The 22144-nt window shown below is 39.2% G+C and overlaps 1 protein-coding gene across 8 annotated transcripts in view; it reads left to right on the top strand.

Moving 5' to 3' along the window:
• LOC126187649 (longitudinals lacking protein, isoforms H/M/V-like) overlaps nucleotides 1-22144 on the top strand; it is a 166523-nt gene that overhangs the window by 61178 nt on the left and 83201 nt on the right. For 7 of the 8 annotated variants that reach the window (XM_049928861.1, XM_049928870.1, XM_049928888.1 and 4 more), the window contains 3 exons: nucleotides 13769-13918; nucleotides 17267-17548; nucleotides 19680-19856. In XM_049928861.1, coding sequence (XP_049784818.1) covers nucleotides 13769-13918; nucleotides 17267-17548; nucleotides 19680-19856 — 609 coding nt within the window. The remainder of the gene's footprint in view (nucleotides 1-13768; nucleotides 13919-17266; nucleotides 17549-19679; nucleotides 19857-22144) is intronic. The other variant, XM_049928913.1, reaches the window with a different exon arrangement.

The raw sequence follows: 22144 nt of genomic DNA, 5'->3' as shown, positions 1-22144 counted from the left end.
TCCCTATGAAATCCCCAAACCACCTTCCCTACCCTCTGGCTCCTACCCTTGTAACCGCCCCCGGTGTAAAACCTGTCCCATGCACCCTCCCACCACCACCTACTCCAGTCCTGTAACCTGGAAGGTGTACACGATCAAAGGCAGAGCCACGTGTGAAAGCACCCACGTGATTTACCGACTGACCTGCCTACACTGTGAAGCCTTCTATGTGGGAATGACCAGCAACAAACTGTCCATTCGCATGAATGGACACAGGCAGACAGTGTTTGTTGGTAATGAGGATCACCCTGTGGCTAAACATGCCTTGGTGCACGGCCAGCACATCTTGGCACAGTGTTACACCGTCCGGGTTATCTGGATACTTCCCACTAACACCAACCTGTCAGAAGTGCGGAGATGGGAACTTGCCCTTCAGCATATTCTCTCTTCTCGCTATCCGCCAGGCCTCAATCTCCGCTAATTTCTAATTTCAATTTGCCGCCACTCATACCTCACCTGTCTTTCAACAACATCTTTGCCTCTGTACTTCCGCCTCGACTGACATCTCTGCCCAAACTCTTTGCCTTTACAAATGTCTGCTTGTGTCTGTGTATGTACGGATGGATATGTGCGAGTGTATACCTGTCCTTTTTTCCTCCTAAGGTAAGTCTTTCCGCTCCCGGGATTGGAATGACTCCTTACCCTCTCCCTTAAAACCCACATCCTTTCGTCTTTCCCTCTCCTTCCCTCTTTCCTGACAAAGCAACTGTTTGTTGTGAAAGCTTGAATTTTGTGTGTATGTTTGTGTTTGTTTGTGTGTCTATCGACCTGCCAGCGATTTTGTTTGATAAGTCTCATCATCTTTGTTTTTAAATGTATCGTATGAAACGTACCACATTACGATCAGTTCAAATTTCAGTGTAAGTTTTAGATATCCATGATCTGATCTTATGGTCTCTATGATGAATATGTAGTCAAGAGGAAAGTTTGGAGAAGGAATAATCATCATCATCTACTGAAAAGAAATGCAGCCTCATTCTGAACACTGATGCAATGAAACAGCCCGGAATTGCATCTTTGAAAGCAAAAAGTGTTCTATGATGGGAAGAAAAAGCAAAGAAAAAAATGTCAAGAGTCCATCTATAGTTGTTGTAACTATGGACTACAGTAAAAATTTCCCTTGGCCAAATACAAAAGGCAAATTAAATTCATTATATATGACAGTTGTCTGTATTTATTTTTAATGTTTACGTTTTGGGAATGGGATAGTTATTATTAGGGATCCATACCGCAATCAGTAAAAATGAAACCCTTGTACAATCACTTTGTTGTTCTGTCTGTCTTTTCAGCTGTTTAAAAACATTTTTCTCGGGAACAAGTCAGAGCGTATTAAATTGAAATTTGCATCACATACTCAGGTACAGGTATCAGAGCAGTTGAATGGAATGGACAGTGTCTTGAAAGGAGTATATAAGATGAACATCATCAAAAACAAAATGAGTATAATGGAATGCAGTCTAATTAAATCGGGTAATGCTGAGGGAATTAGGTTAGGAAATGAGACACTGGAAGCAAAATAAATGACGATGTTTGAAGTAGAGAGAATATAAAATGTAGACTCACAATGGCAAGGAAAGCGTTTCTGAAGAAGAGAAATTTGTTAACAAGTATAGATTTAGGGATCGGGGAGTCGTTTCTGAAAGTATTTGTATGGAGTGTAACCATGTATGGAAGTGAAACATGGACAAGAAGAGAATAGATGCTTTTGAAATGTGGTGCTATAGAAGGATGCTGAAGATTAGATGGGTAGATCACATAACTAATAAGGTGGTACTGAATAGAATTGGGGAGAAGAGAAATTAGTGGCGCAGCTTGACTAGAAGAAGGTATCAGTTGGTAGGACATGTTCTCAGGCATCAAGGGATCACCAATTTAGTATTGGAGGGTAAAAATCATAGTGGGAGACCAAGAGATGAATACACGAAATAGATTCAGGATAATGTAGGTTGCAGTAGGTACTGGAAGATGAAGAAGTTTACAGAGGATAGAGTAGCAAGGAAAGCTGCATCAAACCAGTCTCTTGACAAACATTTAGCTTTTATGGCAGTGCAGTCAAAAGACATGGCCATTTATGGTACATACTTTGATACTCGCAGACTCACTCATTAATACCTGTAGGATACTTCCGCTTGACATAGAATCATTACATTTAGCAAGAAGGAAGGTTCTATAGTACAAGTAAAGGGCAAAAAGTCAGAAAATTGTTACTTTGTAATTGTATCATAAAAAACAATTCTTTTGTCATTTGTTATCTGACTTCAAACTTGAAATTAGAGCGTTCTTGAATGTCTTCGAATCTCTGGAATTGATATCTTGCCAGTATCAATGTTGGCATAACAGCCAAAAATTGTCGAAGTCCTAGATTCGCAAAATGGATGAACTTTCTATACACATAATTAAGTTTGTACGGGAGCTTAAGTACGCAAGTCCTACTTGTACCTGACCAATTTTCTTATTATCCAGACAACATCAGCCGAAAAGGAGCAGATGAAGTTACAGCATTCCTTCATCATTTTGTACACAATTTTTCAATTCTATATATCAGAAATCTAGAGATCGTTTGGGACTTCTGCAGAGTGCAAAACAATAATGCCACTGTGTTCAGATTCTTTCACCATCTAGTCAGTACAGAAAAATGACTGAGCGCTGTTAAAATCATATTCCCCATAAGATGTTATTCGTGTCTTGGCTGTGGTAGAAAGTACAGTGGAGCCACAGTATTTCAAGGTTCTTTGCAATACAAGATGGTCTTAAGAAAATTAAAATTTTACATAATACTAGAGTAGAAATATGTTTTCATATGTTGTCCACATTTATATTTTATGCACTTTCGAAAGTGTTACATTTTGAACTTATTTTACATGTACAATACAGATAAAACTGTCCCACTTAGTATTTTTGTTCCTAATGCACAGAAATAACTTTGGCCTTGACTGCTAATGCATTTCTATTACAGATGAACAGGTACCATTAGGTTTAAAATACAGTACACTGAAGTAACACTGCCATATACATTTTCCAATTTTGACTGACAGTTGTTGTATGTGCTGTAGTTGGTTGTTTAGTAACATCTGTATTGTAGTGAGCCCACTAACTGTGTGTTTCTTAATGTTTTAATTCATACATGACAATGAGTGGTAGGATTAAGAGAAAATTTGTGCTGTTGAATGTGAAACTGGAGGCTTTAAAAACACTAGACAAAGGAGAAGCTAACGACCATGCCACAGTGGTAACACCAGTTCCTGTCAGATCATGGAAGTTGAGTGCTGTCGGGCTGCGCTAGCACTCGGATGGGTGAAGGTCTGATTTTCTGAGCGCTGTAACAAGTGTGGTGCACTCAGCTCTTGTGAGGCAAATTGAGGAGCTACTTGATTGAAAAGTAGCTGCTCAGGTCATGAAAACTTACGATGGTGGGAGGGCGGTGTGCAGATCACATGCCCCTCCATATTTGCATCCAGTGACGCCTGTAGGCTGAGGATGACACGACAATCGGTCAGTACTGTTAGGATCTTCAGAGATCTGTTGAGACAGAATGTAGTTTAGTTAGACAAAGGAGAAACATTAAAAAATCTTACTGCTGAGTATGGAGTCAGTAAAGTGACGGTTGGGGATTGGCGTAGAAAGAGAGGCAAAATTGAGAAGTTTTAATCAAACAAATGTTCTGTTTTGTAATTTGAATGGAAGTCAATGAAGAAATCTGAGTATGAAGAAATGAGTCAAGCTGTTCATTTGATTTACTTAACAAAGACAAAAAGAAAATCAAATTTCAGGGCCTATTCTGCAAGAAAAAGCTATATTTTTTAGAAATAAGTTAAAGAAAGGTGAGGACAGTTTTGATGCAAGTTCAGAATGGCTGGATAGGTGGAAGAAGCAACATAGTGTAAGGCAGCTTGACATTTTTCATGAAAAAATTTCTGCAGAGTCTCAAACTATTACACAGTTTAGCGAGAAATAAAGAAAAATGTACAAGGAGAAAATCTTACTCCTGATCAGCTGTATAACTGTGATGAAGTGGGGCTTATTATGAAATCCTGCCATCTAAAACTCTAGTCTGAAAAGAAGAAAAATCTGCCTCTGCCTACAGAAAATGTAAAGAGAAGTTAACAGTTTGTGCTGCATCAAATGCAAGTGGAAACCAGAAACTGAAGCTGCTGGTGATAGGGAAGTCTCCTAATCCTAGAGCTTTAAAAAATTTCACTGCTTTAGCACTACTAGTTACATATGTCCACCAGAAATCTGCATGGATGGACAAATATTTTTAAGAAGTGGTTTTTTGAACATTTTGTTAAAGAGACCCAGAGATACCTAAAGAAAAAGTGCTTGCCTTCCAAAGCAATCTTAAAGCTTTGACAATGCTGGTTCATGCCCTAATGAGATACAATTACAATAAGATGGTATTTGCACATTGTTCTTACCGCCTAATGTCATGAGTTTAATACAGCCTATGGATAAAGGCATTTTACAATGCTTGGGAAGAAGTGTCGTTGTTTGCTTCACACACTTCTACAAACACAAGGTGAAGGAACCATCAAAGAATTTCTTAGAAAAAAAAACTGCGATAAAAGATGTAGTTTACTGGATAGCCGATTCATAGTGGAGACACAAAAAAAGATGTTGGCAGAACTGAGTAAAAGTTTGCTGGATGTGAAAATGCCAATGCGAATGATGCTTCAAAATAGAACAACAGTTTGAAGTGACAGATCTTGCAGTTATCAAAATGGTTACTGAACCTTCTGAGGACAGTGACAACGAGGAATTGCCTGAAGTAATTGTACCAATGACCACTCACACCGAGGGTTTGGCAGTGCTAGATGTGGCATTGCATTATATTGAGCAGTGTGCGGAAATTACTATAACTGACACCATGCCTCGTAGATGGTGGCATAACGCCACTGCCAGTAAATGAGGTTCTATTTTAAACCAGAGGACAATGGACAATTTCTTTAAACTATAACTTATATTTTTGCAACTGGATATGCTTGCCCATATATGTACATACAACACAGTATGTACTACATTGTTTTTATTAGTTTTTGTTATTGTGTTCATTAAACACTTATTCATGATTTAACCATTGATTTGGCGATATTTTTGTGTTATCTGTGTTTTTTGTAATTCGAGGTAATGTCAGCCTCAGTTAGCTCGAATTACTGGGTCCCTACAGTATTAGTATAATTGACCAATGTCAAATGCTGAAGGAGTGGTATCAAGTTTTCTGGAATTTCTTCATGCACCCTTTGCCACCTTTTGTCATTGATGTTGAGGAGCAGCCAAATGTAATCAAAGGATGGACTGTGCATCTGGATAATACAGTATACGAGAAGAAACTCCCTTACCAATCCAGGACAATAAGAGAACAGGAAATCGCACAGTGTAAGGAAGCACTGGTTTAGTTTAGAAGCAGCCTGTTACTAAGTTTCGTTACTGCTACCTGGGAGGAAAAGACAAGCTACTTACAAGCAGAGTTCAACCTCCCATCTGCTTGAAATCAACATACTGTAGCTCCTTCATGACAGTAAATGTATAAGTTTTTTCTGTTCCACAAAGTGAGTTTCTATTTTTTGAGGTCTGTAACTATTTGAATTTAGTTATCCCGATTATTTTACTGACAATTTGAAAATATCTACTCAAGAGTACAGAGATTTGCAAGACCAGAAAATATTTTGCTGTAGTGAAGTGCAAGTGTATTTAGATAGTCTGCTTCTTTAGTCCCACCCATTTAAAAAGGACAGAATAGTATTTCATAATGTATTGTTATAAAATTACATTTATTGTAATGAGAATTTTAAAAAAAACTTTAAAAAGTGGTTAGTGTTTGAAATCTAGTGGCTACTTGCAATATGTTATCGACTTGGCATATTTTTCCTATGTACAAGTTGCTTAATTAGATGTATATAATTTGAGCAGTATGATCACCTTAAACAGAAATAAAGAAAAAAAAGAAAGATAAATTGAAAGATTTTGAGCCTTGAAACTTTAAATTTTGTCTCCCGAAAAAAAAGGAAAAAAAAGGATTTACAGATTTTTTTTTTTTTTCTCTCCTGGACTCATCATTTAGTATCAAGTGTCTTGCAAGCAACCTTCTTTGTAGGCCAAGTGTCATACCAATGAACCAAAGTCTGACCACCTGCTTCACCTACAACTAAGCCTATGTGATCATTCCATTTCAGGTTCTTCCAAATTTTTACACCCAAGTATTTGTTTGAGTGAACGGATCACATTTGTGTATGATTATATTGTAGTCATGGGATACTAACTTTTTTAATTTTTTGAAGTGTGCATTTAATTACTGAATGTTTGAAGCAAATTGCCAGTCTCTGCACTACTTCGAAATCGTATCAAAACTGGCTGAATATTCATGGATCATTTTTCAGACTGTACTTCATTACAGATAACTGCATTATATGCAAAAAAATTGTTACTATTAATATTTTCTGCCAGGTCATTGTATACAACAAGAACAGAAAAGCTCTCAATACTCTTCCGTGGCACACACCTGAAATTATTTCTACGTTTTTTGATGCATTTGTGTCAAAGGTAACGTGCTGCATTCACCGTACGAAGAAATCCTTAAATCCGGATACAGATAACTGTACCTTCAATAATAAGTGTTGATCTGTCATTGAGTCAAATGCTTTTTGGAAGCAAAGAAGTACAGCATGTTCCTGATTACTTCGATCCAGTGCTTCCAGAAAGTCATGTAAGAAAGCAGTGAGTTGGGTTTTGTATCATGAATATTATTAGAATACAAATTAAACTGGGGTATTACTCAGGTTTTTCTTTGTATAGGGACATCTCCCTCTCTCCTCCCCCACCTCCACTCCACCCCACCCCAACCCACCCCACCCCACCCCACCCTCTCATGATCAGTGTAATGTCTTACATTTCTCATCAATGCAGACAGTCGTACAGTAACTGCAATTGTGCCAGCAGGGTATACGTAGTTATGCCAGCCTAACATTTGGTTCCTGAAGAGACAAAGGAAACTTTTCAGTAGTTTTAAGAGAAATAATGTGGATGTTTGAGCTGATGTAACTATAATGGCCTCGCTATGTTGGTGCTTCAAACTGCTGAAAGCAAGTGGAAACTACATTCATTATATTCCTAGGGACATGTTCAGAGAATTTAGAAGGAGAAGTGGATAGGTAGATGTTACCTATAAGTGAAGTGTAGTGGCAGGAAGAACAAAATATTTAATCAAGTAAGTGCAGGGCTGTCAACACAAAATCATATAAGGGTAATACAGGAGTAAGGCTAATAATCAATAAGAAAGTAAAGTCACGAGTAAGATACTACAAACAGCATAGTGAACCCATTATTGTACCAAAGATAGACACAAAGCCAACACACATCACATTAGTACACATCTACGTGCATATTTGCTGTACATATGATGTAGAGATTGAAAAGATGTATAATAAACAAAAGAAATTACTCATAACTTTATGGGAAATGAAAATTTAACTGTGATGCAGATTGTAATTCTGTAGTCCAAAAAGACTAAAAAGGAAAAATAGTATGAGATTGAAAGATTTGTTGACACTAGATTGTTTCAAACAACTGGTGTACAGAACTTTAGGATGAAAGTAACTTTTACGTGATGTGTCACTGCTAAATAACATACTCAACAAAACTTGAACCAGACATAGATAATGCTATAGTATAGTATAGTGTAGAAGGTAGCTGAAAGAAAAAAATATGCTGTTAGACAAACAGAAATGACACCTTTATTCAAAAACTATAACTACACTGAAGTCATTGTGATTTATGATGGTCCCTCTCAGTAGGGTGTGTGATCAATATGGATGGCAGTACATGCTGTGCAGTGTGCTTTCATGCTGACCACAAGGTTGGAAGCAGTTCTTGTGGTAAGGAATTCCATTTCTCCATGAGTGCAGTTGACAACTACTAGATGGTCATCTAGTGTGTGAGAATGTGCTGCAATACGTATGCTCAATGCATCTCTCACGTGTTTGGTGGAGTTTAAGTTGGGGGAACAGACAGACCAGTCAGTTTGTCAAATATCCTGTACAACATCTAACAAATAATTGAGGGCTTAGAGGAATTTGTGGCAGGCTGCATCGAACAAGTCAGAAGACTGATGATGGGGGTGGGTAAATAAAGAAAGAGATTTTGAAAGCATAATTCAAAGTGCAAAACATTTTCAGATGCTGATTTGACCTGGCCATAGTATATTGGTTAATATTGAAGGAACTGCGCAAGGGTGGGAAAAAGGGAGGGGCCTGGATAAATAGACAGAACCAGAGTTTACTGAAAGTTTCATCCACAGTGGATGCAGTTGAACTCTGTGACTGTTCTTTTATAGGTGTAGAGTAATAACTGCTACCAGTCATAGTTGAAGGGGACTTCATTTAACATACAACCAGCTTCAGGCTTGTACCCAATCATCAGGTGGTTTACATTCATGTACTTGTTTCCATACTCGATGTTGGAGATCACTGTTTAAATAAAAAAAAAAGACAAAAATGAAAAGATTGGAAGGGGCTAAGCGACGTGTTGTAAAATATTGTAGTACTTACATATAGCTGGTATGTCCATATCATTTTCACATTATAATTATAACATTTTTTTATGAATTCTTGCTGGCAGATGATATAAGGTTAAATAGACCGCCACCACCACACCTCCCGAAAAAAGAAAAAATAAAAGCTAGTTGTTAAGCTGGATGGCATCCATGTGTTCCTGCTATCTTATAGTGAACTCCTTCCTGTCTGACCTATCAACTAAGTTTGTTAACAAGTAGCTTGGAGAGATGTTGTGAAGCCTGTAGAGGGACAAGGAAAAGCCTTTGGGGAAAAAAGTAGTTGAATGAATATCAAGAGCAAGGCAGACGGTGTTAGTTATTTGCACGTTTTGTGGATCGTAACTGCAACCTGTTGCTATGATGTGGAATGTAAGTCAGTTTTATAATTAATGTGCTCCGTCCCTCCCTCCCGGAGACCAACTGTATCAGCCCCACCCCATTCCTAACTGATTAAGTAATTAAAATATGCCGGCTGGGCTACAGTCTGAAGCCGAGCGACCGCTATGGTCGCAGGTTCGAATCCTGCCTCGGGCATGGATGTGTGTGATGTCCTTAGGTTGGTTAGGTTTAATTAGTTCTAAGTTCTAGGTGACTGATGACTTCAGAAATTAAGTCGCATAGTGCTCAGAGCCATTTGAATTAAAATATATAATGTTCTTGGCACGACAGATCACTGTGTCAGACATGTTAACCGTGCAAGTTGTTCTCTGTGAATGGTTGCATGTTGAGGGCTTTGTTGAACACTTTCTGAGTGCACTTGCAGTTTTCCTCTGTTACTTTCCTAACTCTACAGGAGAAAGTTTGATTGCCTTATCTCAGTGTTCCCATTGGAAGTAATCTCTGTTGGTCCCAGATCCTAATGTGCATTCAATAGACAGTGAATTTTGCAGTGGTTTGCAGAAAAATTATGATGTTACTACATGTTACTACAGTGAAAGTTCCAGAATACTGGGATGCCACCTGAATGATTCAATTTCAAAACTAGGAAATGGGTTTTCATAATGAAGACTATCTGAGAGCCAGTCTACAGTCAATTTTTGCGTCAAGTCATGGAGCCTAATTACAGCTATTGATCATCAGATTAATTCACCCAAATAATCTCCATATTACTTAAATGGCAGTAAAAAAGCATACTTAAATGTTTTCCTGTGTCAGGTTCACTTTTATGTGAATTTAATAAGCATACCAAGGACATACGTCCTGCCTGCCAGAAATCTAGTTGTAGAGTGGATACTACTGTTTCTTGGGGCACTGTTAACTTTTAAATGTAACTTGTATATGGTGAAATAAACAGCCGAAGTACAAACATGTTGCATGTAAGAATGCAAATACTTATACTCCCTATCAAGCTACACAATTTCTTACGTGGCTGCTCAGTGCACCCTTTCAATTGTTCGATCTAATTTGCCAGTCATTTCATGAAGTGAAATTATTTTTGTAATCATAATCTGGAAAAGCAATGTTCTACAGAAAAAATGTAATAAAATTAAAAAGCAGTTTTGGACACGTATATAGATATTTAAAAATGGTGACCAGTTTCAGTCCATTTTAGACCATAATCAGAACATAGTGACACAGACAGAAACTGTATGTATGAGGCATAGATGTCATTGCAGCTCGAAGACAATTTTGTCCAAAGGAAAAGTACTCCAAATTGGCTAAGGAAAGCATATGCAGTACAACTACATCTCCCCCTTTGTGCAAGAGTTCGAGTGGATCATACCTTTGATTCGGAACCAGTTTGAACTGAATGCAGTTGTGCAAGAGTGTCCAGAGTGTTGGAAGTTAAGTTGCATTTGTTCAGTGTATTGCAAGCAGGGACTAGCAAAAGTATGTGTTGGTACTGAGACTTACGAAAAGTTATAAAGGGCTTATGGAGAACTTACTACATCCAGGGCATATGTTCAGGTGACAAAATACCGTTTTATTTGGCCAAGAAGTAGTGGAAGACAAAGCTTGTGCATAGATCCAAAATGTGAAGAACAAATGATAATGTGAAAGGAGTGAACTGATGAGAGGAGTTAATTTGAATTTCTTAAGTGTCCATCATATTTTAACAAAGGATGTGGATGCATGAAAACTGTGCAAAATTTGATCCAAAGAACCTCACAACTAATAGAACAACAATAATTGGGAGGGTGTGTCAGGGACATCTTCAAGTGGAATCTCTTCATTCACATTATCATAGGTGACTAGGCATGGTTTTTCAGATATGATGCCAGAATTAAACACCAAAGTCTGGAGTGGCATAACGGTAAACTCTCCCTGTTCAAAGAAAGTGAGAATGAGCAAACCCAAAATCAGTGCTTTTGCCGTCTCCTCATCTTCCTGTCTACAGTTCCTGGATTCTCCATTAAGAATATGTACCTCCAGAACAAATTTTCAGTCAATCTTCTTATCGAGATGCTCTTGAAAAACTCAAGGAAAGCTGTACCTGAGCATCCAGGACTGGATGTACTCGGATGTGCATCGTGGCTATGTGCCATCACACGGCTATCTCTGTCCATCCATTTTTGGCGGGAAATGGTATCCCTGTAAGTTCCTCAGTCCGCCTATTTACTGGATCTTGGTCTGGTGACCTCATTTTATTGTCCTGTTTGAAATCTACTTAAAGGGTATTTCTCTGATACTTCCAAGTGTAACTGACCAGCTGAAGTTTATTTTAACAGAAGCCTTCCAGGATTGCAACAAAAACTGGAAACATAACATTTGCCACTGTGTAACTTTCAAACTAGTACAAAGGGGACAACCTTGATGTGTGAAAAATAGTAAAATTCATGCTTACGAAAAAATTGCTCTCATTACATTTTTAACTCATATTTTTGTAACTAGAATCCACATAGGCAATAAAAAAGATTATACAGGTTTGCCACATGTTCTGGAAATCTGGGCATTTCCAACACATTGTGAAAATATCCAGTCCCTCATTCCTACTGCTTCTCCTATTCCTACCACTCCCCTCAGCTTGCAGTCAGTGCTGCCACCACTTGTCACTAGCCTAACAGCTGCCGATGAGAGCCAGGGAGGCATGAGGAGTGGTTTGTTTGGATCCGATTCTCAGAGATTGTTGATGCAGTGGCCAGAGATGTGGTCATGTGTGTGTGAGTTGTGTCTGAGTATTTGTGTGAATGTGTGTACTTTCATTTTCTGATGAAAGCCATGGCTGAAAATTCAGTTGAGAGTGCGATTGTCTTTTCTACGTGCCTGTCTGCAGCTCAGCAATCATGTTTACGGTGAGTTGCTACCTATCCTCATTATTATTGATTCTCAGAGTATTTGAACAAGTTACCTGTTGCATGGATTGACCAATGTGGTCTCATTTCATCAACATGCTGTCCGTGGCTCGAGAATAGCTGGCCACATGGGTGGATATACACAACGAGGCAAAACTGGAGTCTGTTTCTGTGGGTATCTGTAATGGATTGGGCCTGCCGATCTAAAGCACATTTGGTCCTCACTAATGTGCAGGCCCTGCCTTTTGGATATAGTCTCACCGATCTGCCTGCAGGCAGGGTCTGTTTGTGTGTGGCATAATGCAGCAGATTTTCATGGTTTATCCTTCTGCAGAACTGTTTTGAAATAGGCAGGGCACATTCTGAAAAAAGTTTGAGTAATATTACTATCTACTAGTAGTGAATTAGTTACTCAAGAATTAAATGCACAGAGAGAACTTTCTTAGAACATTGCATTCTGATTTCTGTTGTTGTCGGCACACAACTTTCTATAGTTCCTAATGTTCTGACGACTTAAAGTGTGAGTGTGGATCTGTGTTATATCAGCTTATTCCTCCAAGCCACCTTCCACTTCTTTACGAGGTGACTGACGTGGAATTTGCAACCACTCTTCTTTACTGAATAGCTGGCTGCTGGAAACCCTCTTGACTTCTTCTCTGTCGAATAATGCTAGGTACAGGAATTTTTAGACTCTTTCTACTTATGAAATAAGTAGACATAGAAACTTTAGTTTTTGTCAACTAACGATGTATTTGACCTCCAACACAATAAAAATCTCACTTTCCACATGAATATGTAACTTCCTGCAAGTGTCTTGTACAGTTGGACGTGAGAAACAAATAGAGTTACAGTTAAAAGAAAGTTGGCTTGGATACCATGACCTTTCTTAACATGAATCGTAAAATGAGTTGCCTCTAACAAGGTTGCGTCAAAAGTCTACAAGAGTACTTTTTCAACTGTTCTTATTTTAATAACAATAGTCAATGACACAATGAGCACAGAGCTGCATATAAACTCCATGGTTCTTCCTTACATACTCACTAAAACATCTATGGATTGCCTGACAGGTACTTGTCGGTGCCATCCAACTGCTGCGTCTACTTTCTTCCCGCAACTGATTTTAAACCTGCACACACAAACATCTGACACGCAGTAGGTAGGATTCTACCATCCCACACTCATATCCAGAATATCGTGTATTCGAGACGGTAGAAGGCTGAGTTGTTCTAGAATTTACACAGAAATTCTCGAATCAGTACAAGTTACTGTCACGAAATGCTGAATTGTGACTGTATATAATGTCATGTGACTTTGTCACTGTGTGTGTATATGTGCCTTTAAACATCATGTTAACTGAACAGTTCACTTTGTGTCTTAGACATTCTTTTTAATAATCTGTGACACTCTCTCCAAGTGAAAAAGGAGTGGTGACTGTCAATATGATAATATGTGAAAAAGAAAGTTTTTTGTAGTCTGACTACACTATGTAATTAAATAACAATATAAATAACAACAGATACAACATAATATTTATGGCCTGGGATAAAAAATGGATCACTTTCAATGTACTGATTGAGCTGCAGCTCTTTTCTAATATTTCCTAACCTACTCTTTTTCAACCGGATAAAGAAATTAACAGTTCTCAGAACTATAGTATTTACTGTCTACTTTGGCATATTGAATTTTGAATTTTTAATGTAAGTACATGCCAGCCACTGTATCTCCAAGAAATTTTATAGTTTTCTAGAATGAATTTTCCTTTTGATATAAATAAATATTTACATTCTCCATCACCTTTATTTTTATAATAGTTGTGTAGGAACTTTATACAGTATTTCATAAATTGCTACATTTTGATCATAGATTGTTGTACACTCCAAGAAGAAAGTTTGATATTGTGAGAAAATTGAAATTTAAAAGTGTGTAACTGTTTATATTTTTATCTTTACAGGTTGTGCTGTCAGCATGTAGTACATACTTCGATACAATATTTTCTCAGTACGAAGAAAAGAATCCTATTGTGATTTTGAAGGATGTTAAGTTTGCAGATATACGAGCACTTGTTGAATTTATGTATCGTGGAGAAATCAACATAGATCATGTGAGTATCAGTGCCTTGCTTCATTCTGCTTGGAAATTTTAATTGATTATATGTTTGTGATCTAATCAACTCACCTCGCAGCTCCTCATGCCCTACCATCCCATTACCATTGTAAGCACTTTGCACTAGTAAGAGGATTGGTTCCTTCCATTTCCACACCAGATCACGTCGTACAGGACATTTCAGACAAGCTGTGGTGATTATAATTATTAAATTTGGCACTGAAATTTATCTGTGGCTCAAATAAAAATCAGATTAGTTATATTCAGCAATTATTCTTATTATTTCCCCAGGTAATAATTGTGAAATATTGTTTGCGTACACTGGTCATGTAGATCAGGGCAGATAGTCGAGACCTCAAGGAGCTAGTCAGCAATAGCTGAGTTTGTGTTTCGGAACTCTGTGTGTGTGTGTGTGTGTGTGTGTGTGTGTGTGTGTGTGTGTGTGTGTGTGTGTGTGTGTGTCGCAGGAAATTGAGAGCTTGTGTTGACTTCAAGGGTGGAAATTATTGATACCACCTCAGTAAATGTCCCTCAAACTAAAGGCAAACTATGCACCCATCAACTGGTTTGCTGTTGAAGCAAAACGGTAGGTAGCGAACAATCTCCGAGGCATTTGCTGTATTCCTGTTGCATTGGACTTGCTCAGGTATTCAGGGCTGTGCTCTATAGCATTTACTTCCTTAGTTCCTCACTGAGTGAAAGGGTGCAGTTGTATGACACTGGACATGTATTCATGGGGAGGAGCAGTTCAAATTCTTGTCTGGCTATCCGGATTTACATTTTGGAAAAAATAACTAACTTCTACTCTGTGTCTAATGACTTTATTGTAAATGGGGCATTAAACCCATAACTTAATCTTCCTTCATAGATGATCATTGGAATCAGTGTCCAAACTCTTAAAATTTCCGAAGTATAATCATACAATCTGGGAGAAATCAGGCTGAATCTGTGTAAAAGTCCTTGATGAATAATTCTTGAGAATGATAGTTCTGAAGAACTGTAACAAAATACTTGTCTCAATACATTTTCCTTAGAAATTCCTTCGAGAAAATTTCACAATTTTATGTGAATGAATCTGGGAGGTAAAATAACATTCAAATCTTACCATCTATATGCAGATACCAGACGGATATTTAATTGACGACTCTTACAGAAGTAAAATTCACTGACAAGAGTTAGTTATAAATTGTTGGACCAGTTCTAGAATATTATTTATGAGGTTGGGACCGGTACTGAATCAAATTGAAAGAAGACACAGTGAACAATCAAATACTAGCTGTCTGATTTGTTGCAGATTGGCATAGTCAGTGTGGAAGTGTCATAAATTGCTCAGCAAACTGCAGTGGAAAATTCGAAAAGAAAGGCATTATGAATTATGGAGAACCTTTCTCTCGAGATTCGGGGAGCCCATGAACAGCAAAAATGAAGAAAATTACTGGCTCCAACATGCACCCCATGTAATAGCCACATTAACAAAATTAGGTTTCAAGATTACGCCGAGAAATACGAGCAATTCTTTCCGTGTTGCCTCTGCAGATGGAACAGTGGGACATAGAAATTATGATATACTGCTAGATCCTCTGCCATCCACTGTAGAATCGTTTGTGGAATAGAAGATGAAAGCAAGAATTTGTTATATTAACATACATTAATTGCTATATGTCTTAAATATACTGACAGAAAAAAAAAAATCGAGGAGGAGTTGTGACATAAACAAAAGTGGGTAAGCATGTTTCTACATCTGAAAGATGATGTCTAATCCAATTTCATGCCAGTCACGTAAGAGTGGCACTAGTAGTGCCACTATGAGAACAAAAATCAGATTTGCTTTAAATACACTCCATAACAGTTGTGGGCATTAGTGCCTCTGGGACTGGACTGGTGATTTGACGTGTGTTAAGAATATTTTTAACACGCAAGGACCATTAGCAACAGCTCACTGAGTTTGAATGATGTGTAATAGGGCTATGAGAAACAGGATGTTCCTTCCGAGATACTGCTGATAGACTTGTTATGGAATGTAGCCACCATAGATGATTGCTGCCTGTGGTGGTTATGATAATGTATGGTCACAAGATGACCAGGCTCCGGACACCCACATGGCACTACCAAGAGAGAAGACCACCATGTTTGGCATTTAGCTCTGGTGCATTATACTGCATCTGCAGCAGCAGTTTGAATTGCATTTGGCACTACAGTGACAAAATGAACTGTTACAAATTGGTTACTTTGAAGACAGCTATGAGCCAGAAGCCTTGTAGTGTGCAATGCACTGACTGCATACCACCACCATTTGCATCTTCACTGGCATCAAGCAAAAGCTCATTAGAGGGCAGGGTGAAGGTCTGTTGTGTTTTCTGATGAAAGCTTGTTCTGCTTTGGTGCCAGTGATGTCTGTGTGTTGGTTAGGAGGAGGCCTGTTGAGGGCCTGCAACCAAACTGCCCGCGTGCTGAAAACACAAGACCTACACCTGGCGTCGTAGTCTGGGGAACAATTTCATATGATAGCTAGAGCACTCTCATGGTTATCCTATGCACTCTGACTGCAAATTTGTACATCACTCTGCTGATCCGATCTGTTGAGCTGCCATTCATGAACGGCATTGCAGGATGTTTTTTCCAACTGGATAACACTTGCCCACAAACCGCTATTGCAACCCAACATGCTATATAGAGTGTTGACATGTCGCCTGGACCTGCTCAATCACCAGATCTGCCTCCAGGCGAGCACATGAGGGACATCATTGAACAATAACTCCACAAAGTCATCCATGAACCGCATTAACTGTACCTGCATTGGCTGACAAAGTGCAACAAGCATAGAACTCCATACCGCAAACTAATGTCCAGCACCTGTACAACACAATGCATGCAAATTTGTATGCTAGAATTCAACAATTTGGCAGTTACACTGTAATGTACTCACTTTTCACATTTGCGATTGCTTATCTCACACTACATCAACATGTGATCTTGTAATGTTAGTCACTTAAATATGTTACCTAGACAGATGTATTCTCAAAATTTCATTACTCTACATTAATTACTTGGTGTGTCTTTCTTTTTTTTCTTTAAATCAGTGTGTATATAGGGCTAACTTTTAAATTGCTTCCGGAGCTTATGTTTATTCTTTTGATCAACATTGGAAATCTCATTGACTTTACTTTGCTTATTCTAATGTTTATTGTATAAGCATAGAGAGAAAATTCTAGGTTGATAGATATTCAACATAGTTAAGGTCTGCGATTTCCGTTTCGTTGTTTCACCTATTATATTCTCTGATGTTTTATTGTTTTTCCCCTTTCTTACCGTAAGTTCTATGGCAAATGAGTAATTTATATTTCAGTCCCATTTGGCTAGTTTACTAAAAGCCGCAGAAGACTTGAGAATTAAAGGCTTGGCAGAGGTTTCCTGGCGATCTGAAACCCAAGCAAATCAATCTGTAGAGGAGAATGTGAACAATACTGACACCCGATCATCACAAATGGACACAGTGGTTAGTGATAATGAAGTTGAACCACCACTGAAAAGGAGGAGAGGTCGTCCTCCCATGGATGCAAGCAGTCCTGTCTTCCATCCAAAAGTGACAAGCGTGTCAAGTGTTGTCACCAATGAAGCAACTTTTAGAGTAAGTCCTACAAAATAATTTATTCTATTGCTCATTTTGAATTAGTTATATCACATTGTAGCCGCACGGTTGGAGGCGCCATGTCACGGATTGTGCGGCCCCTCCCGCCAGAGGTTTGAGTCCTCCCTCTGGCGTGTGTGTGTGTGTGTGTGTGTGTGTGTGTGTGTGTGTGTGTTGTTCTTAGCATAAGTTAGTTTAAGTAGTGTGTAAGACCGATGACCTCAGCAGTTTGGTCCCTTAGGCACTCACACACATGTTGTCATCACTTTGTAATAGTAAATATGTTCATTAAATGCTTATACTTCTCATTAACTTCTGAGTGTATGGAACAATTAGTGTTTGTTTTTCCTTTTCCTTTTCTTTTTCTTTTTTTTCCCCCTCACTGAAAGTTATTGAAATCTGTCATGTTTTCATTTAACTTTGGAATATATTCTGAGTTAAGTTCTAGATTTCTTATATGTGGGGAAAGTAACATTCGCATGTTGGGTAAGTCAAAAAAGCTGTTTTTTCATCAGTTATTAACATTAACTGAAGCCTTCAGGAACTTCCAAGTCAGGTTTCAACTAGTGACCCATAGCATACCAACCAGCAACGCTAATCACTACACCACTCAGCATGCACCACAGCATACAGCATTGCTCCCTCTCCTGGAGAAACAGCAACCCACTGATTCAGAAGTTGTTTTTGTATTCAACTATTGCACCTTAGCTCGAGATCATGTCAATGGTCCTGTTATGATGGTGCTTGCGGATCCTTGCGACTTGTGATGAGGATAGTTCCTACCATCAAAGATGTAGTTTTTTTGAACATCCTATTACTGATCTGCACCTCTGGACTGTAGGATTGTTTTATACAGAGGACATGGATGACATCTCTGCCCTTTGTCTTCTTGATGAAGGTTTGTAATCCTAGACTTCACCTGAAGCATTAGACGAGTAATGAAAGATATAATACAAACCAAAGCAGCCCTTTAGTAACTTTTCCAATAGTCCTACTTTCTGCAGAGCCAAAAAATCCAAACCAAGTCTCCTAAACTGTATCTGTGCTTTGCACTTTAGCACTCTTGGTCCTTCTCCTGGGCGTCGAGAGTCGGAGCCAGCTGTGTTGCGTCTTCAGTCCTGGTGATGTTTCACATAATCATATTGTTCATCTGGCAGAAATGGGAACAATGTATCCACTGTCATTTTGGCCTTGTGACCATGTAGCAGGAAGATTGGTCTGAAGCCTGTAGTGTCTTGCTTCGCTGCATTATACTGAGTGTCATGGTGGACAGTATCATCTTTCAGTCTCTCTGTTCAACATCAACATACATGAATGGCATCTTATCAAAGTGAAGTGTTCTGTGAGGCCATTCATTTGTGGTTTGGTCCCTTCAGAATTTCTCTCTCTCTCTCTCTCTCTCTCTCTCTCTCTCTCTCTCTCTCTCACACACACACACACACACACACACACACACACTCCATTATTGTAATATTTCATTACTGTGTATTTCCTGTACTGTATTTTTTGTGTTTCTAAAGATTCTCTTTTGTAGTGTGCACTTTTGTGAGAGTTAACTTGGATAAATGAATCTGCATGTGTTTACAACTGTTCTGAATTACTGTTGTAATTGTGTTGTCCATTCACCTGTTAATTAACTAAAGTACCAGAATATTATAGGTAAGAAAAATTTTTGCCTGCTTTCAGAGTGATGAAGAGCAGTATCAGTCATTTCCTTTCGGGCTTTACTTAAGCAAATGCAAATTTCAACTAATAACTAGCCATTATCGTTGCAGTATTTAGAGTTTTAATACATGCCCTAGTATGTCAGCCGTTGCCGTTTGGGCTAAAACTAGAAAGGAAATGATGGATTCTTGCTCTCCATCATTTTGAAAGTCATATCACACTCATTGAGTGCATTCCACATTCCTAGTAGAAGGTAATTTGTGTGTCTGCTTCTTCTTCAGATGTAAAATAATAAAAATGTGGGTAGTGGAAATATCCAACAGCATTTCAGTAATCTTAAGTCAAAGTGCTTGGGAAGACTAATTCGTAATTTATATCCATATCATAAGTACTTTGTCCATTCTGTGTATGATCTTGATGAGGCAAGTTTCATTTGATAAAATATGGCTTTTTTTCTTTCGTACAGGACAGAACTGGGACATCTGATGCAGAAAATGAAACTTCAGCTTGGGATGAAGCAGAAAATGAGGTGATTAATTGTGATACTTCAGCAGAAGCTACTCCAGCTGCATCTTCAGTGAGTGTCCAAAGTTATTCAACACTTCTCTCGCACCTCGCCAAGGGCACCCCGACCCCATCACAGGTACCTCACCTCACCACATTGCATGTTAATTTGCTGACACATTCATACTTTTGTTTGTTCTAAATTTGCCAGTGATTGTATTTTGCATTGTTTTGGTTCATAATTATTTCTAAGGTATTATTCAGAGAGAGAAATCCACTGTTCTTGGCTGCTTATTTGCTTGCTTATAGTTCCTCTGACTCTCATTAAAATATCATTGTGAATTACATTTCCAGGAATCAAGGATTAAAGGCATATTTTCCTCAGTGCTAGCTGTTTTTTGGGCGGCACATTCTGACTCCATAGTCAGCACAAAGTTGAGGCTGTAGGCTAGCATAGTTTATTTTTTATGGTTCTGTACCTCAGCCGGTAAAAACAGAACCCTTATAGGATCACTTCACGAACCATTTGTCTGTCTGTCAGACCATTAACACTCCTTTTTCTCGTGGTATAAAGATTAAATTTGTCACATACAGTACTTGGCGGTGTGAAAAATTTAAGTTTTGAAGTCAAACCATGGAAACTCCAGGTTGATACATCAACAGTGTAAGGGAAAGATAGATTGTTAACGTACTGTAAAGATGACACGACAGCTGCTTTTAGCAGCAGCGGCCTTCAATGGAAGCAGCAATAAAGAGGGGGCAGGGAAGGGGGAGGGATAGCAGTGTACGGATGAGGGGAGAGAAGAGCATAAGAGCACTGTCTGGCAGTGTCTGCAGGGACTAGACTGCCAATAGGCAAAGTGGTGGGTGGTTGTGAGGCAGGGAGATGGAGGGGGGTGGGGGAGGTGATGGGCGAGTGCGTTGGCGTTGGCAGATGGCGGCATACAAAATGGATGGGAGGCAAGAATACATAGGCAGTGATAGGACAGAGGGTTGGAAACTTTTGGGTGGAAGATACGGGGATAGTATGTTGCCTTAAGTTGAAGCTGGGATAATTTCAGGAGCAGAGAATGTCTTGTAAGGACAACTCTCTTTTGCGAATTGCAGGAAAGCTGGTGGTGGAGGGGATGATCCAGGGCAGTAAAGCAGCCATTGAAATAAAGCATGTTACGTTTAGCTGCATGTTATGCCTCAGGATGGTTTACTTTTCTCTTTGGTCACAGTATGGCGGTGGCCATTCATTCTGATGGACTTCTGGTTGGTAGTCATACCAATATAGAAAGCTGTGGAATGATTGCTGCAGACTTGCTATATGATGTGGCTGCTTTCACAGGTGGCCCAGCCACTGATGGGGTGGAATAAGCATGTGACAGGACTGGAATAGGAAGTTCTAGGTGAGTGGATTGGGCAGGTCTTGCACCTGGGTCTTCCACAGGGATTTTATTCTTGCGGCAATGGGTTGGGATTTGAAGTGGCATAGGTTGGACTAGGATGTTGTGGAGGTTGGTGATAAGCAATCAAAGCCCTGGCGAAGAATGTGTTTCAGTTGTTCCAGTCCAGGGCATTATTGGGTGACAAAGGGGACACTCCTATGTGCTTGGTTCTTGGGGGTGTGAGGAGGAATGGCATGAGAGATCTGTCCACAGACCTGGTCTGAGGAATAGTCCTGTCTGTGAAGGCATTCGTGAGACCCTCAGTTTAATGGGCAGTTCTTGTCACTGTAGATACACCATCGCCAGGTTAACAGTCTGTATGAGAGGGATTTTTTGGTGTGGAAGGGTAACAGCTGTTAAAATTCAGATACTGTTGGTTATTAGGTTTAATGTGGACAGAGCCATCAGAGAGGATGTAGTCATCATCCAGGAAGATAGCATGCTGGGATGAGGGGGGCCAGGTGAAGTGGATGGGAGAGAAGGTATTGAGGTTGCAAAGGAACGAAGATAGGATGGTTTGGCCCCTAGTCCAGATCGTGAAGATGTCATCAGTGAACCCAAACCAGACTCCTCCACTTATAAGTTCTGCCAGAGTGATCCCATATCATAAGTACAGGAACTGAACCACGTTCTTCATCAGCACTTTGATTACCTAACATCATGCTCAGAAGTGAGGGATATCCTACCCTAGATCCTTCCTACCACTCCCAATGTGGTATTCCATCACCCACCCAAACTCCATAATACCCTAGTCCATCCCTATGCCAATACCAATCACAGTTCCTTGCCTCTAGGGACATACCCCTGTGGAAGACCTGCCCAATCCACCCACCGAGCTCTTCCTGTTATAGGTTTACCCTACCCCACCAGGGGCCAGGCCATCTGTGAAAGCAGTCATGTCATTTACCAGCTCTGCAACAATCATTGCACAGATTTTTAAATTGGTATGACCAACTGTCCACCACGATGAACAGCCACCACCAAGCTGTGGCCA

The sequence above is a fragment of the Schistocerca cancellata genome, chromosome 1, assembly GCF_023864275.1.
Source record: "Schistocerca cancellata isolate TAMUIC-IGC-003103 chromosome 1, iqSchCanc2.1, whole genome shotgun sequence".
NCBI lineage: Eukaryota > Metazoa > Arthropoda > Insecta > Orthoptera > Acrididae > Schistocerca > Schistocerca cancellata.
Note: the sequence above shows the minus strand (reverse complement) of the source record. Positions and strands in the feature narration are given on the sequence as shown.